Source organism: Denticeps clupeoides, unplaced genomic scaffold, assembly GCF_900700375.1.
Source record: "Denticeps clupeoides unplaced genomic scaffold, fDenClu1.1, whole genome shotgun sequence".
Lineage (NCBI taxonomy): Eukaryota > Metazoa > Chordata > Actinopteri > Clupeiformes > Denticipitidae > Denticeps > Denticeps clupeoides.
Genome location: NW_021629964.1, coordinates 19991 through 38046, shown reverse-complemented (window position 1 = coordinate 38046; position 18056 = coordinate 19991). Strand labels below are relative to the sequence as shown.

Here is an 18056-nt window from a genome sequence, read left to right as displayed (position 1 = left end):
GTGTTACAGGGACACACGGGGGGGACACAGGCGCACCCGATCGCCGATCGTCCAGCTCTCACCACACTCACCGGCGTCGTTGTCCTTGCCGTCGCTGCAGGCCGTCTCCATGGACGTGTCGCAGCCGATCCCGCGCCAGCCGAGCTGCACACGCAGTACCAGCCGTTATTACCCAGGGTGCACCTGCCGTTCCCGTTGCACAAACCAGGACAGCCCTCTGCGCAGAAAGGAACACAGTAAACATCTGGAGGCAGCCGACCAACACACCACACACACACACACACAACACCACACGCGTGATGGACTGATCTTCCGCATCTACAATAACACTCACTGGTTCACACTGACAAACGAGGGTCAAAAACACTTCCAATTACCGATAATTATGGATGGACGTCAGGCCAACCAATATGGTAACCAATTCGTATTTTCTTATGTGTTTCCTTCTTATAATGTTATATAATAATAATCTAGACGATAACCAGTGTCATCTACAGATGGCTATACACCCATCAACCATACCATAATGACCACAGTATTAATACAAAGTCGTTCTTTAGACCAGGACACCTTCTTCCATTCCAGGCACGTCTGGTGGTGGACACAGGTCGGCAGGGGAACCCTGACCTGACCATCTTCTGGACCAGCATGAATGTTTCTAGAACATCTATTCCGTTTGATCAGAAAACACTTTTGGGAGGCCCTGGCTCAGCCGCCAGTCCATCAGAATTTTGTCCTTGTCAAAATGACTCAAATCCATAAATTTGTCCCATCTTTCTCTGCTTCCAGTCCATCAACTTGTTCCCTTGTTGCCATCATATCAAGATGTTATTCACTTCTTCCGCTGGTCATAATGTAATGGCTCCTCAGTGCGTATTTATTAAGTAACGTCTCTCTGGCCGTATGCCAACCTGCCAATCACAGATAACCCCTCCCCCTTTTCATTTAACTTGCCCCTGGTGTTAACAGAGCGGGGACCTAAAGTCATCCAGCATTTACATTTACATTTACAGCATTTACCAGACGCCCTTATCCAGAGCGACTAACAATCAGTAGTTACAGGGACAGTCCCCCCCTGGAGCACTCAGGGTTAAGTGTCCTTGCTCAGGGACACGATGGTAGTAAGTGGGATTCGAACCCGGGTCTTCTGGTTCATAGGCGAGTGTGTTACCCGCTAGGCTACTACACCCAGCAGCATCGTGGAGGCAAGAAAAAAAAAGGAGGAAAAGGAGGGAAACATAAAGGAGAGAAAGAAGCAGGAGAGGCGAGCGAGTGTTGGAGACGGTGGGGAATTTTGGTTCTGGGAGGGACGGAGGACGTCCTGATGCCTCCGTGGTGAAGGCCCATTTCTAAAAGGCCTGATGGGGGCATGTTTAGTGAAAAGACGCGACGTTGGCGGCTTGATCCCGGCTGGAGCTGATTAGTCGGCACCAAATGCTTATTACAGGGATGAATAAATAAAGATCCTCTGCTCGGCGTGGCAGCGGGCCAGCGTAACTGGCAGGCCGCTCTGAGCGAGGAGCCCCCACGGAGCCCGGAGTGCCGATGCAGACGCGCAGGTGGTCCAATAACACGGACAGAGATGGACGGAGGGAGAGAGAAGACCCTGAAGTTCCACTTCCTGTCTCGTCCTCCACAAATTCCCCACTGTGTGTGTGTGAAGCCGCTAAGTGGATCCTGCCGTATGAGACGGTCGGTCAGAAATCGACGGGGCCGGGGGCGGAGCCTGAGTTTATGGAGGCTGGTGCTGAGTTATAGCAGGAGGGTGGAAATGAGGGAGGAAATACGGAAGGAAAGGAAAGGAAGGTCATACCTTTCACTACCTTATCCAGATAGTGAGCTTGGGGAGATAAAAGACAGGACGTTTAGGGGGACATTAACAGTGCGCCCCCCAACAGAAACACACAGGACGGCGAGAGCGACTGGAGCTACAGAAACGTCGCAAGCAGCTCGACCAGTTAACTCAGCGCCATGCAGACATGCAAACACAACAGACACCACGACCAGGGCCGAGGAGAAGGTATGGTGCAGGGGAGAGAGAGTGTGTGTGTGTGTGTGTGTGTGTGTAGACAAGCGAAAAAGCGAGATGAAAAGACAAGGAAAGGTCACAGGTTCAGAAGAACACTTCAGTTCACCCCGTTCCCCGAGATCTAATCCGTTTAAAGGGGAACGGTCACCAAACTTCTGCTAAACGGCTACAAAATGGAACGTGGGTGTATCGGCGGTCCTCAATCTCCCATCATCCCCTGTGCACACAGAGCGGCTCCCTGTCCTTCACTTCATCAATCTTCCCCAATCAGAGCTGCAGCACGGAAGCAGGACATGGAACTAACAAGGAAATAACCCAAGAAATGCAGAATTTAAACCACGCATCTTAATCTCGTCCTAGTAACGCATGCGCAGCGTATTCCCAAGTCTCTCCTGAACAACGCCGGAATGTTCCGGTGAGGGAAAAAGCGAAAGAGAGGCGGAGAACAGAGAACTGGCAGAAAACAATAGCTTTAAAGAAAAATTATATTTGTGAAATTTCCGTTCTGCTTTAAGTCTCCTCCCTTGATGCAGTAAGTGGCAGAATTAACCAATCACAGGGCAGGGGCGGGTCCAAAACTGATAGGTGTGTCACTGTCGTTTTCATTGGCCAGATATCCTCTCAGCCAATCAGATTTTCATGTTTTCAGTGTACTGCTTTTATATATTTTATTGCATCGTACTTATTTAAGTTACTGCATGTACCGTGCTTTGACTGAGCTTGTAAATGTGCTTTATAAATGAATAAATCTTAGACAGAAGAGAATATTATGTGTTTTATTTTTAAAATGGCGGCTCTCTTATATTTGGGCCAATAGAGTTTATGCCATAGAATGATATTTAAAGGTTCCACACCTTGAAAGCTGGGAAGCTACAGAACGAGGCGTGACATTAGCATCGCGCTCTCAGGCCAACAGAATCGTCCTCCGCTCCGGGGCCGCGATTCCGACCATTAAACAGGGAGCCCTGCCCCGGAGCCCAGCCAACGGAGGTCCCGTCCCTGATCCGATTATCCGCCATTTACACCCTTTTACACCCTCATCACTGCGAGAAGAGACGCTGAATATTAAAAGTCTGTTTGAGTTTGGGTTTGAAGGAGGGAGGGAGGGAGGGAAGGAGGAAGCATGGGAGCGGCGATGGAAGGACGCCTCGGCACATTCCCACGGTTCAAATGCATGGAGGCAAGCTGCGGGTCTTTCAGCAGACCCGCTCATGCTCGGCCACGCCGCACAAATGCATTAAAGCATGCAGGCCCCGCCCCTCCCCCACGACTCCGCCTCCGACTTCGCACCTCTTCTCCCCCCCCCCAAAGCGCCTACCGATGGTGCAGTGCTCGCCATTCCAGCCTGGGCTGCACTCGCATTTCCCGTCCTTGCAGGTGCCGTGCTCCTGGCAGCGGGGGTGACACGCCCTCTGCTCGCAGCCGCCGCCCGCCCAGCCCTCGTCGCAGCGGCAGCTCCCCGCCACGCAGATGCCGTGGCCGCCACAGTCGGCTGCGCAGATCTCTGTGGGAGAGAAAGAGAAAGCCACCATGCTCCATTACCTTGGAGGGAGCGCCTTCACCTCACGGGGGGCACGGGGGGGATCCCCAAAATCTAATAATGGACAAAGGCCCTTCTCCACCCTCCCCAGGAAAGGGGGAAGAAGGAATTCAATTTAAACTTTTCTTCAGAACACTTTAATCAAATTCTGCAGGCTGCATTCAGTGGCGAGACGGAGAAGGTTACGGGGAGAACTCGCAGTTTTAACCCCCTCCACACCTGCAGGTGGCGCTGTAAGATAAACGTCACAAGCGTCATTCGTTAAAAATGTAGAGAGTTTTCGCCAGTCGATTTCTTGTCGTGTTATCTGCCGTTGTTGTATGTAGGACATGTTTGGGGTTAAAGGTCAACCTGGAGGTTGGGCTAATATGTCAGCATTTTTCACAAGCCGTCCACACGGAGACACAGAAGAGACAAATTCACTCTGGAACCAGTTTAACAAAATAACGGTTGTGGTTATGAAACAGCGTCTCCGTGTGGACGCAAGGCCAAATCGGATAGGAACGTCCCCGCTTTAGAGAAAAACGTTCTCGTGAGGACGGCGCCTAACACTGACCTCCACTCAGGGTCACCAATCAACACACCAGAACAGCGGCGAACGCGCGGAAATGGCGTGTGGCGTGGTGATGAGCGAGCAGAAGCGTGGCGGCGTGGTCGCATCTGTTTAACCAGATTAATATTAATAAGTCGTGCAGGAGCCGAGCGGAGGCGGAGTCTTTTATCAAGTCGGTTTCCACAAACGAAGACGCCGTTTTACGAATGTAAAAAACCGTAACATGGCATTAGAGCGCTAAAACCTGTAAAGGAGAAGTAGCCCCGCCTCCGCACCCACCGCTAATTACATGGCTCTCCTTTTGTTGAATTATGCAAATGTACTTAATTTCACATGCAATTTTTCAATTAGGTGAGTCCTGACTGTGCTTCATTGGAGCTGCTGAGGACACACACTTCCATGCAGATGTACACACACACACACACACACACACACACACACACACTTAACCAGGAACTTAACACTTAAGTGCAGACCAGAGGACTGCAATTAGCAGATAAAATTGTACAACTAAGCAACTGAAATTGTAATTAGTCAGTAAGAGCACGGCTACTTTCGTTAATTAAGCGACTCGTACGGATACGGCTCTGCTACGGAGCTTTGGAGGCTGAAGGAGAAGATCCAGGTGAGATGATTACTGAGGCAGCAGCGGCGGCGGCAGCTCGCATGTGGACAGGAAGTGAAGAACGCTGACGACCGACAGAGCGCCACGGAGGCAGAGACGGTAACTTCACTTCAGTACAGACCTAATTACAGCCTGGCGGCACACAACTCATTACTAGTGGTACACACACACACACACACACACAACCCATACACACTCAAACACACACACACACACATACATACACACTCAAACACACACACACACTCAAACACACACACACACACATACATCTACACACTCAAACACACACACACCATACACACACACTCAAACACACCCACACATATGCACACCGCAGATACGCACACACGCAGATACGCGCACACACATGCTCAGAAACACAACAAACATGAAAACAGCAACAGATTCTCACAGATTCTCTCTCCACACACCACACAAGCAAATGTGCTTGTGCCCACCGACAGGCCTCCTCAGATGAGACCAGAGGAATGGCGACTCGTCACAATCCACAGGCAACCAGGATTTAAATGCTTATTTCCCGCTTAGTCCGCCGGATTATCCCGCAGGTCATTAAACTCGTGGTTATAGACAGTAGTCACGTCTCCAGCCTCGCCAACACGCAGCGGCGCGCCGTGCCGCACCGCGCCGCACCGCACCGCACCTCTAAATTCATCCTACATCCAAATAAAAGGTTATCAGGTTCTATTCACAACTGATAATACGGCACCACTGGATTTACAGCTGAGGGCTGGAACCTCCGAGAGGTTCTCAGCTGTGACAAGAGTCTAAACACCTGCAGCGGGACACACACACATACACTATACACACCCACACCACACACACACACACACATACTCTATACACACACACACACACACACTCTGTCTTTTAACAGCATGATTACATTGATGGAGGAGTGACATGTCACCGGCTCTAATAATAAAATTCTATATACACACAGATTCAACCTGCTTTATCCATCACGTTCAGCTCGGATTTGGTGCCTTTTCCCACAAATGGGCTGTTTTGATTAGTAAATCGAACTAGATTCTGCTGTCACTTCTGCTTCTCGTCAATTTAGTCAAGTGAATATTAAACAGGATCTAAAAACAGAATGGGAGACCAGAATGTGTCCAGAGATCAGATTTGGTGGTTCTTTCAGGTTCCTGTGAGTCCAGAGAAGGAGCTTCTGGTTCTGGTTCTTCTAAATCAAAAGAACCAAGAAACAAACCTCCTCTGGAACACCACAGCCAGCAGCCCAACCTTTCCGTGGAGAAGACCCTCTCCCACCAAGACAGGCACGTCTGCACGGTGAACACCGGCTGCTTTTAGCCGACGCCCCGCCTTCATTTTGAGCACAATTTTCACTCGTATAATTACTTTTAGGGAGACGGAGGAAGAATAAATGCAAATTTGTGCTGGAGAGGCCGTAATGACCGAAAACACTTCATCAGCGGTCAAGGAGATCAGAGCACATTAGCAGCAAGCCTGTAATTCCGGAATAATCCTGCAGGCCGACCACAAAACGGGTGTTTACCTCTCACAACGTGTATCTTAGCAACCAAAAAACAAGTCAATAAATAAATACGTGCAGTTACCGTCAGGTGACATTAGCGTCTCCTAGACGACAAGCATGAATGACATGTAAATATATTCTGTTAATAGTAATTCAGAATAAACATGCCATTACTGGTGTTGGATTTATTCTGCTTTACTGTTTTTGTTTCTGCATGAACAGTGGGCTGCATCATGATTGCTCAGCTGCAGTGCATTGTGGGTCGAATTGGGCAGCTTTTATATGCTGCTGACCTTCACTTTTGAGAGCTTGCGGGATCATGCATGAATTGAAATAAGTAAAACTGCAGACCTGACGTTGGACAACAACAGTATCTGGGTGTTTAAACAACGCCGCATTCCGAAAAGAAGAAAAAATCCACCATCTGTGGTGCTACGCGGTTTGGAAGAAAAGCATCTGGACGTGTTCGGGATGAATCATGAGTGAAAACGTGGATCTTTACACAGAAAACAGGTAAAAGGACACCAGCAGAGGGCAGAGATCTGTGCTGACCGGTGGACGAATGTGAGGCGGGTAGGTGGGCGTGGCCAGTACCCACCTGTGGAGCAGTCGTGTCCGGTCCAGTTGGGGTCACAGCTGCAGGTTCCCGTGTCGGAGAGAAGGCTCCGTGGCCGGAACACTGGTCCAGGCAGGACGCTCTGGGGCTCCTCGCAGCCGGGACCAGCCCCAACCCACGAAGCAGTGGCACTTCGCCACGCACACACACTCCACGCCCTGAGCACGTCGGGTCCAGGCAGTCCACTGAGAGGGGTGCACACACACACACCACACACACACACCACACGGCGGTACTGGAACATCCCAACATCACTGGCTCTTGGCCCTCAGCAGAAACATGTTTTTTCATGGAGTAAATCGAACTATTCGGTGGTGCTGATTGGATTTATCGAAGATTGAAGGCCGGGATGATTGATGGGTCGGGGAGAGCTGACCAGGAAAATTGGAGACCATCTCGCAGAAAGGACCAGAGTGGACACTGGGCTAGAAATTTCGGCTTGTGCCATGGCCGCTGCTGGAGGGCGGGGACCCCCATGTGGTGTAAATGTACGGCCGGGTTGATGGCCAGCTTTTCGCCGGTCTGTTCAGCGGGAATAGAAGAGTTATCATGCGGCCGTGCCCGGCAGGGTTTCGCAGCCTACATGATAATGCTCATACACGAGAGGACAGGTTGGAGGAGAGATGTGATGGCGGCGCCGGCGTCACGGCGTGACATGAACGGGTAAGGGCTGTTATAATAAGACGAACAGGATCGCTCGCCTCTTAGCAGATGGTTTGGGGGCCGGGCACGGAGATCAGAGGCTAACTGACAAGCAGGCCTCTCCTGGCAATTAATCATCGGCGCTGAAGGTCGCCGGGAAAGAAAGGTAGAAGTGTTAAAGGGCCAGGCCTCACATTCCCCTCCGCGCCGCGCGGCCGACGCCGGACCCGAAATAGAATAGGGGGTCTGCGGGTGTCAGGAACCCCCATTTATCAAGCCCCGGCGTCATTTTTCAACTTGAAATGAGAGTCTTCCCGAGCTGACAAACTCAATGGCCAACTTCAATCTTATCTCTCACGGCCCGACTGGCTTTCTTCCCGCCAGCGCCACACTGGTAGCGGCCGCCGGATTAACGCCGCCTCTCTGCAAATTCAGCTTATTGGATTTCAGACTACAAAGGGAATTGTTTCCATGCGACTAAAGGAAACGAAACGGCCAGAACGTATGGAGCTGTCAGTCGGGCAGGGCGTAAATTAAAGCCCCGCCCATTGTTGGCGAAGGTGCCGCTGGTGCATTCTGGTCTTTTAATGGCGATTGGCAGTTACCTTCCTCGCAGTTCTCGCCCTTGTAGCCTGGGTTGCAGATGCAGGTGCCCACGATGCAGGTGCCATGGCCACTGCAGGCCACGTCGATGCACTGATTGGTGGGAACATCGCACTTCCGCCCCCTTCCAGCCACTGTGGCACGTGCAGCGCCCCTTCAGGTACTGACCGTTCCCACTGCACAGCACAGGACAGGTGGCTGGGAAACAGAAAAAAGACGATTTAAATGTCCAACAGGCATTTTTTTACAAATCATTGTAACTTTTTGATCGGCTAAAAATGCAGTTCGGTCACCTCTTCCGCAGTCCGGGCCCCGGAAGCCCAGGAAACAGTGGCAGGTCCCAGCGATGCAGTCGCCATTGCCGAAGCAGTTGCTGGGACAGTCGTCAATCGAGTCTGAAAACGAGCAGAAATAAACTCATGGACCATGAACCTCGGGCTGGTAGCAGCCAGGTGGGGACCACACGCACCTATGGACCCAAAGACCACAAAGTCCCAGGTTCAAACCTAACTTAATACCATCAAGACCCTGAGCAGGATACTTAACCCTGAGTGTCCCCAGGGGAACTGTCCCTGTCTCTGGATAAGGACGTCGGGTAAATGCTGTAAATGTAAAATTTTTACCCTTATCCAGAGTGACTTACAATCAGTAGTTACAGGGACAGTCTCCCTGGAGCAACTTAAGGTTAAGTGTCTTGCTCAGGGACACAATGGTTAGTGGGATTTGAACCCGGGTCTTCTGGTTCACAGGCGAGTATGTTACCCACTAGGCTACTACCACCTTGTAAAGGTCCAGGGGGACTTGTCCCTGTCTCTGGATGAGGACGTCGGGTAAATGCTGTAAATGTAAAGGTCCATGGGGACTTGTCCCTGTCTCTGGATGAGGACGTCGGGTAAATGCTGTAAATGTAAAGGTCCAGGGGGACTGTCCCTGTCTCTGGATAAGGACGTCGGGTAAATGCTGTAAATGTAAAACGTATCCCAGCCTTGTGGAGTTCTGCTCCTGGGTGGACAGCTGGTGGATGTAGGCGAGAAAGGTCTTCGGCTGGCAGCGATAATAATGCCGGAAACGTGTACGTGACACCTTTCACTGCGGCATCACTACAGACCCGACACACTGTCCCATCACTACAGACCCGACACGCTGTCCCATCACTACAGACCCGACACGCTGTCCCATCACTACAGACCCGACACGCTGTCCCATCACTACAGACCCGACACGCTGTCCCATCACTACAGACCAGAGTGTCTCATGGAGAAACATTGATAATCGCACCGCTTCTGCATCCCATTCACATGTTTTACCAAATATCGGCGCCGACCCGGCCCAGCAGGACCGGAATATGTCCCCTCTCGACCACCGCCTGCAGGCTGCTGTCGCACCTGTGCTTAGGCCACCGAACAAAGACGCCTTTGTGTTGAACAAAGGAATGGAGATGTGAGCCGCGGCTGGAGAGAGAGTCCATCACCGTGCAACAGAGAGAGTGGGAGGGACTCTTTCTCTTACATCTAAAATCTATCTTAAAAGTCAATCGATTTAGGATCAATGATTCCATCAATCGGTGCACTTTTGCGACAAGCTAGCTGTTTTTGGAGGATTTATTTTGCAAGAAATTGCGTGTTATTTTGTCAGAGAATCCTGGCTTTTTGGGAGCTTTGATGGATTCCATGGAGAAGCTCCGACTCTGAGGTCCCTTCGTGTTCTCAGCTGTGGCATCAGATGGGAGATGTACCTTCTACAGGCGGAGAAGCGCTGGGATGTTTACACGCCGCGGTGGGAGGCCGGCTGGAACAAGAGAGATGGACAGATGCTGGCGTTCCAGCATTACATCCTGTTCTCTGTCTTCTAATACGCCGTGACTGAGCCCTGACATGGACTCTACACACAGGACAATTGCGGCGGCCTTCCAAGCCTAACGTCAGCAGGAACATGTCCGGCCACCGTGGGGTCCATCACCACTGCTTTTTATCGTCTACCAAAACCCAAGACCTGCCTTCAGATGGCGCTGCACCTGACTGGGTGGATGAGGGGCGGGGCAATGGCAGAGCAACATAGCCTGAGAGGACCAGTACGAACTTGGAATTGCTTCTGGATTGTCTTTGTTATTTGACAAACGATTGGCTGATGGGATTTCCGCCTCTGGCATCTTTAAAGACCATTCTCATCAGGTTTCATGTGCCACGCCCCCTCCCCCCCACGCCAGTGGCAGGGACAACTGCGGCCATGCTCCCGTCCTCCAATCATGGTGCAACAATTTTAATAGCCCAGGGTGACAGATGCCCCGCCCGGTGGTAAACACCATGCCGACAATGTCATCCCTCCAACATTCAGTATCGAATTCCAACCGGGACTCTTTCTCCCCGGAGGGCGAGGGAGAGAGGGCATCTCTCTCCTCGCTGGTGCCGCAAGGACAGATATCCATCGATCTGAGGCCGCCGCCGCCGCCGTGGCCCGCCCACCTGTCAGCCCCTCCCCTCCCCGGTTGCAGATGGGCCCGGGCCCGGGAGCGTTTAATTAAGGCGCACGTGAGAACAGCTCCCAGCTGCCACTCGGATGAAAGTCGACACCTCAGGGGCTTCCACCGCTGCCACACTAATATACCTTAAATGCAAACAAAAGAGGAGAGGACAAAACAATTCACCTCCACCGAGGGGGAGTCTGCAGCACAGGCGGAGAAGGAAGCGCACAGGAAACAGCCATGCATGCATTTTAACTATAACGTACGTAGAGTTCATGCAAAAACTGTATATGAAGCGCAAACAACAAACCTACAGTGGTAGTAACTAGTAGGGACTAGTAGTAACCTACTAGTCCCTCATAACCCACCACCCACCCTCTCTTCAGCGTAAGAAAAGTGTCCTGGTGCGGAGTGGTCACGTGACCTGCTGGGACTCGACCCCACTACTACATCCTGCCGGGGGAGCGTCCTGGTGCGGAGTGGTCACGTGACCTGCTGGGACTCGACCCCACTACTACCTCCTGCCGGGGGAGCGTCCTGGTGCGGAGTGGTCACGTGACCTCCTGGGACTCGACCCCACTACTACCTCCTGCCGGGGGAGCGTCCTGGTGCGGAGTGGTCACGTGACCTGCTGGGACTCGACCCCACTACTACATCCTGCCTGGGGAGTGTCCTGGTGCGGAGTGGTCACGTGACCTGCAGGGACTCGACCCCACTACTACATCCTGCCTGGGGAGTGTCCTGGTGCGGAGTGGTCACGTGACCTGCTGGGACTCGACCCCACTACTACATCCTGCCGGGGGAGTGTCCTGGTGCGGAGTGGTCACGTGACCTGCTGGGACTCGACCCCACTACTACATCCTGCCTGGGGAGTGTCCTGGTGCGGAGTGGTCACGTCCACTACTACATCCTGCCGGGGGAGTGTCCTGGTGCGGAGTGGTCACGTGACCTGCTGGGACTCGACCCCACTACTACATCCTGCCTGGGGAGTGTCCTGGTGCGGAGTGGTCACGTGACCTGCAGGGACTCGACCCCACTACTACATCCTGCCTGGGGAGTGTCCTGGTGCGGAGTGGTCACGTGACCTGCTGGGACTCGACCCCACTACTACATCCTGCCTGGGGAGTGTCCTGGTGCGGAGTGGTCACGTGACCTGCTGGGACTCGACCCCACTACTACATCCTGCCTGGGGAATGTCCTGGTGCGGAGTGGTCACATGACCTGCTGGGACTCGACCTCACTACTACATCCTGCCTGGGGAGTGTCCTGGTGCGGAGTGGTCACGTAACCTGCTGGGACTCGACCTCACTACTACATCCTGCCTGGGGAGTGTCCTGGTGCGGAGTGGTCACGTAACCTGCTGGGACTCGAACCCACTACTACATCCTGATTGATACATAAAAACTTTATTATATTATCACACTTTGTCTAAACCCGTTGTCCTGTATGCTTTATTCCGAGTAATGCAGCACAAAATAAAGATCATAATTCAAGCTTCTTTCTGTGTGTATCCACTTGAACCCACAGTTTTCTTGACCAGCAGAGGTCAAGGAAGTGCATGAAACGTTTAAAAAGATGTTGGTGATACTCACCAACCCCCGTGGTCAGGAAGGACACCTGCTCGGTCTCTTTTCCATCGTTGTAGACCGCCAGGTGCCAGATGCCCGAGTCCATGTACTGGATGAAGCCCGTGTCGTGGGTGGTGGTGGGCATCAGGCTGCGTGGCTGAGGAGCCACCACTGGTCCCTCCAGGCCCTGGATTCCCTGAGCCAAGAGCCTCCTTCCATCCAGAAGCTCCACAAAGTCAAACTGGAGACAGCCAGACCGCAGACAACCATTAGGACTGACATGTGAGCCGCTAAGTGGGCCTGATCGCCCCTCTGCTACCAGTGGGCCCAGAAGCTCCTGTGTTGCTTATTCAGGCAGAAATAGCTCACAGTCGCGGTGAAACTGCCGCGCCGCGAGTGCCATGGAAACCAAATTCCCAATTAAGAGATAAAATCCAAAACCAATTAAAAGTTACTGTTTACAAAATAGCATCTGCGCAAGATGCTTCTCATTCTGCAGGCGACTCAATGAATAACAATGAGGCCGCCTCCCCTTTCTCCGCCCGGCCTTCATTCATCTGCCACGCGGTGGACAATTCATCATAAACACCGAGATGGTGGTCAGCGGGTGGACGAAGCTGAACGCTCATCGCGCATGCAGGTAGCGTAGCTGAGAATCGCAAGACGAGCTCCGAGAAAATGACATTCATCAAAAACAGAACAGAAACGAATTATTACGTTTCATTTTGGTTTGTATCTCACATTCTGCCTGATGCTTGGTACATGCAGCAAAAATGCTCACATGTTTGCATGTTACATCTTCAAGGCTTTATTACATTAAAATGGTCCAATTTTAACATGGGGGATAAGTGGCACCAAAAGGCAAAGCTCAACATGCATGTGTTTGAGGTAAAGAGTCAGCGGAGGACGGACTCATCCTCAACGCGCAGGCAAGACCGAGATAATTATTCAATTTATCACGGGCGCGAGGCCATTTCTGCATTTGTCAGGCAAACAAATGATCACGGAGCAGCGGAGTAAAAAGCGACCAGCATGCATCATTTCCGAAGCCCGGCGGCACCCACCTGCGTGTGGGACGGGGGCAGGCCCCGCCTCCCGTAGATCCCCACCAGCGCGTCCTTGCTCAGGGACACGTTGAACTTGAGGTACATGGGATGGTCGATGAAGACCTGCGCCCTCCAGAAGATTCCGGCAGGGATCTGCTGGCCGACCTTCCTCCCCACGTCAATCTCGCCCATGTCTATGAAGCTGTCGTCTGGGAAGAAGCCGTCCGGTTTACCTGCGGGCCGAGTCGAGGTCACTCGGGGCTCCGGTGCCGCGTGTACATAAAAGCACCGGATTTTTAATCACTTGCCCGCCACGGCAGGAGAGAAAGCGACCCGGCCGCGCGTTAACGGCCCGGCAGAGGAGCCGCCGCATTCTGCGCTGTCCATATGCTTCACAACACGCTGCGGTTATTGGACCCGATGGAAATGCTAACATCTGCTCGCATGCGTAGGAAGGGCCAATTTCGGCAATGATGTCTACTAAAGGAGACGTACACACCGACAGGGCCCTCAGGATTTGGTGAGTGCCATCGTAGCGGCGCGCCCCGTGCTGCAGCAGATGGCGGGCTGTCGCTCAGAAAAAGTCTTAGCAGGCACGACCGCTCCCAACGTACAGCCTTCCTAACGTGGACGAATTTTATACGTTCATTTCAAATACTGCAGAGCAGACGAGCAGATCGTCCAGAAAGTTGGCCTGAATGCCACAGTTCAGGTGACAACACGGTACTGATGTCAGTAGTGATGTAAGAATGGACTGTGAATTATCAAGAAAATATCGATAAAAACTAACTGCAATTGGAAAAGCTTTATTATAAAAATAAATGCACGGATGCCGCATGATGGACGTGGGGCTTTGGTGAAAGAAGGACACATTTACCAGACGCCCTTATCCAGAGGGACTTACAATCAGTAGTTACAGGGACAGTCCCCCCCTGGAGACACTCAGGGACACTCCTACTGCACCAAGGTGGCAAACGTAGATTACGTCTTTTGTGTCCAGTTGTGTCCTTCTTTCACCAAAGCCCCACGTCCACCATCATGCATTTTATTTTCATTATTATATTTTTGGTTATAATGCAGTTTTGGTTGCAGGGTTACTAATAATGTTTTTTACGATTAACATTTTCAGTCATACCTTCTGTAAAAATGTCGTACCGTGAACTTAAATGACAATTTGAGCACATATTAAAATCCGTAAAACGTAAAAGTTATTAAAGTATTCGTAGCAGAAAGCGGTTTAGCTGTGAACGGGCTCGTGCTGAGCACCACTCATCTTGTGTGGTATAAAGCGCTTCACACCGCAGAGACGGTGCCGCGTCGCGCCGATCGACCCGCGTTTCACTTGACGCCGTTACTCTGCGGAGCAGAATTAGAAAGCGGCGCGTATCGATTTCCCTTCACCGGCAGCTGTCACTCACGGCCCGGGCTCGGCCGGGGGCGGGGCGCGGCGGTCCTCGCACCCTCCACCTTCGGCTAAGCGACTCTGCGCCTCATCTATATGGTAATGGGCTGATCCTCCACCTCATGTCGCCGGGCCGGGTTGTAAATGGAACGGATGAATCCGGACACTGTTTGTTCGGGAAAGAAACTTTTCCGAGCGTACTGGCACTCGGAGCGTCACGTTCGACGCCGCCTTTCATCCCGCGCCAAGCGAAGGAGGCCGGGCCGGGAGATTTATTTTGGACCGGCCGTTAATCCCCTTCGTGGCCCAATCCCTAAAGCCTCCAGGAACCCCCCCCGCCCCGGCAACTTTCCCTGGATTACCATGCGGATCGTCCTCAGACCAGGAAAAGTTGGCTGAAGAGAACCGACTGTCCTCGGCGCAAAAAGACGACTTCGGAGCACAAGGACGGGTTTGAGCCGCCCCGCGCGGGTCTGATGCGATTAATGGCCGAATGGCCGCCGCTTACCGTCATCCTTGCCCCTTCGATCCGGCAGCTCCAGGCCCGTGTTCCCCAGCGGAGGACCCAGGTCGGTGGGCAGGGGCGGGCGGCTGGTGTTGTCCTCCGTCAGCTGGAACATCTGCCGCTGCATCGGCTGCAAGTGCCAGTTCAGCCCGAAAAGCTGCATGGCTGCAAAACAAAAAGAAGCAACAAATGGACCAGACGGCCGAGAAGTGAGGACCATGCGGATCGGGACGGCCGATAGAGGACACAAGAGACGTTTAATGGTTAACGGCTTTGTATTTTACGTGCTGACCGCGCAGGAGACGGAAAAAAGGCGTCGTGTCACCCAGACGCGCTGCCAAGGCCCCGCGGGAGCCGCTATTCTTCACTTTACTAATTCCCAACAATGCCGGCACAGACAAGGAAAGCCTCACGTCAGCAGGACGCCGGGCCGGAATGTCCAGCCGACGTTTCACAGGGTCAACAAAAGGGGCGTCCCGGGGGACAGCGGGCGTGGCGGCGACCATGATGGATCACTTGAAGGAGAATAGACAAGGGCAGCTTAGCGAGGCGAAAGCCACCATCCCAACATCGGCTGTCAGCCAATAACCGTCCCGGCCACCATCTTACGATCGGCGAAAGTAAAGAGAGTTGGACTCACGGCCGAGACGCGGCGGTGGCAGTTCGGAGGCGAAAACGTATTTATCCCGCGGACTGCGGTGAGACGGAGTCTAAACGAATGATTTATTCCCGCCGAAAGAAACATGGCGCCGCTGTAATTCCCCAAAACCCAAATCAATCTTGATTTACGCGTGTCAGGGTGCAGGTAACAAATCGCCCGGCCGCGAGTGGAGTCTCGACTTCCCCGGGCGAGTCACGTAAAACCAGGAGAAGCGGGAAATGGCACTTTTTTCTGGAGCGTAATGTCCAGCTTTATCTCCCTCAAGGTACAAAAGAAAAGCTAACGGTGCACTAAATTAGCCAGGCAGCCGCCCATGCCAAATTGGCCGCTCGGAAAGCCGTATCAAGCGAAGTCATTTTCATTCTGGAAAAGAAAAGCAGAGGATGGGCCTAATTGGCGTGTATGATCGGCGTCCCCCTGCTGTACACGCTGTAAAATTAATGGTCCTTACGAATCCGCACCATTAGCATTAGCATTGAGCTAGCTGTGAGAAACGGAGGGAAATAAAGGAGGCCGTGTCACAATGCCGAGGGACACACCAGAGGTGGCAAATAATAACTTGAAGGTCTCAGGAAAATATCATGGTTCAAGTGCTTTATTATCAAGAGATGCAGGCAAATTAAACGGAGTAAAAACTTTTCCACTACAAACTCCAATTGGTGATGAGATTACTGTTGCTTTATATAAAAAATTCCCTTGAACTAATTTTCCCCAGAACCTTTGAGTCATGGATTTGGATGCTCCCAAGATTCCGCATGTCAGACCCGATCACCGGCACCTTGGACCCTTCAAATAAATTCAGTGGTGTTTTCATCCGGAATGTGGACGGGTTGGAAGATCAGACACAAAAACGAGCAAAAAGAAGCCCAGAGAGAAGATCCTCTCCAGATCTTTCCTTCGGAAAACATTCGTAACCCTCACCGTATCCCTCAGATCAGGCTGCCCGTGTTGAATTGTGCCGCCGTCACCGCGCCTCCACCGCCAAACTCGAAGACGCTCGCTGTCTGAGTGGGCTTCAAAGCCGAGAGACAGGTGCAGGGAGAACATGGCGGCGTTTTTTAATGAGCGGCCCGCCGGCGCCGCGCTGCCAACCGGCTACACACGGCAGAGCTGTTGCACCAGCCTGCGTTCGTGGCGCGGTTATTGGCAGGAAGGTGGAAAGACCAATTACTGGGCACGGGGTAGAACTGAGTTCATACACACACACACACACTCACACACAACACCACACTCACTCAACACACACCACTCACACACACACACTCAACCATCACACCACACACACACACTCACTCACACACACACTCACACACTCACTCACACACACATTCACACACCACACTCACACACACACACACACTCACTCACACACACACTCACACACTCACTCACACACACACTCACACTCACACACACACACACTCACACACTCACTCACACACACCACACACACACACACACACACACACTCACACACACACTCACTCACTCACACACACACTCACTCACACCACACACACACACACACACACACACACACACACACACACACACACACACACACACACACGCGCCAGGAGAACGGGCCTATTACTTTTGGCCCAGACTGGCAGGAAATACAGGAGCCTCCTTTTATTTATTTATTCATTTTAAAAGACCGACAGCCGATCGCAGCCGACCTCGACATCAAGGCGGAAAAAGAAGGAATATGAGGGAGGGAGGGAGGGAGGGAGGGAGGGAGGATGTTGCGCTTCAGCGCCGCGTCGAGAGAAGCGCTTGTCCTCCGCTCATCCGTCTGCGGGTGGACCATGCGCATTAGCAGGCATATGGCTAATTAATCCCGTTTAGACACTCGAGTGGATGAGTGTTGAACGTGGCAGCCTTCACCCCCTCATTATCCACCTAATGGCAGCTACACCTCTCTGGCGGGGGGCTTGCCGTGTCGGAGGCGGTTGAGGAACAGACGCGGAGGTCAAGGTTGCGGTGGCTGAAGAAATGATAACAACCAGCCCTCTGCAGCTCCCCCTTTTTATGACTGAGCGGTGGAATTTACTTAACGTGTCAAATCCAACCACATGACACCGTGCTATTTAATATAACCGTGTAAAAATACCGCCGCACGTCACCGTGCCACTTTCAGGGTCTGCAGGGGTCCGCAGGGGTCCCTCCACAAAGCCTTTTCAACTCTGTTGATCAGCTGATCAGCCCTGAGGCGGACGACTACAGACCCCCGCGGACCCCTGTGCTGCTTTTAAAGATCAGATGGAACGGACGAAGAGGGATGGC

The 18056-nt window shown here is 52.4% G+C and overlaps 1 protein-coding gene across 1 annotated transcript in view; it reads right to left on the bottom strand.

Annotated features, from left to right (window-relative positions):
- Nucleotides 1–147: 147 nt before the first annotated feature.
- Nucleotides 148–18056, bottom strand: part of LOC114778467 (teneurin-4-like) — a 28940-nt gene continuing 11031 nt past the window's right edge. The window contains exons 6-14 of the mRNA XM_028967124.1: nt 15113–15274; nt 13221–13435; nt 12181–12397; nt 8421–8522; nt 8243–8325; nt 7292–7404; nt 6865–7067; nt 3348–3531; nt 148–217 (exon numbers count right to left, since the gene is read on the bottom strand). Coding sequence (XP_028822957.1) covers nt 169–217; nt 3348–3531; nt 6865–7067; nt 7292–7404; nt 8243–8325; nt 8421–8522; nt 12181–12397; nt 13221–13435; nt 15113–15274 — 1328 coding nt within the window. The 3' untranslated portion in view covers nt 148–168. The remainder of the gene's footprint in view (nt 218–3347; nt 3532–6864; nt 7068–7291; nt 7405–8242; nt 8326–8420; nt 8523–12180; nt 12398–13220; nt 13436–15112; nt 15275–18056) is intronic.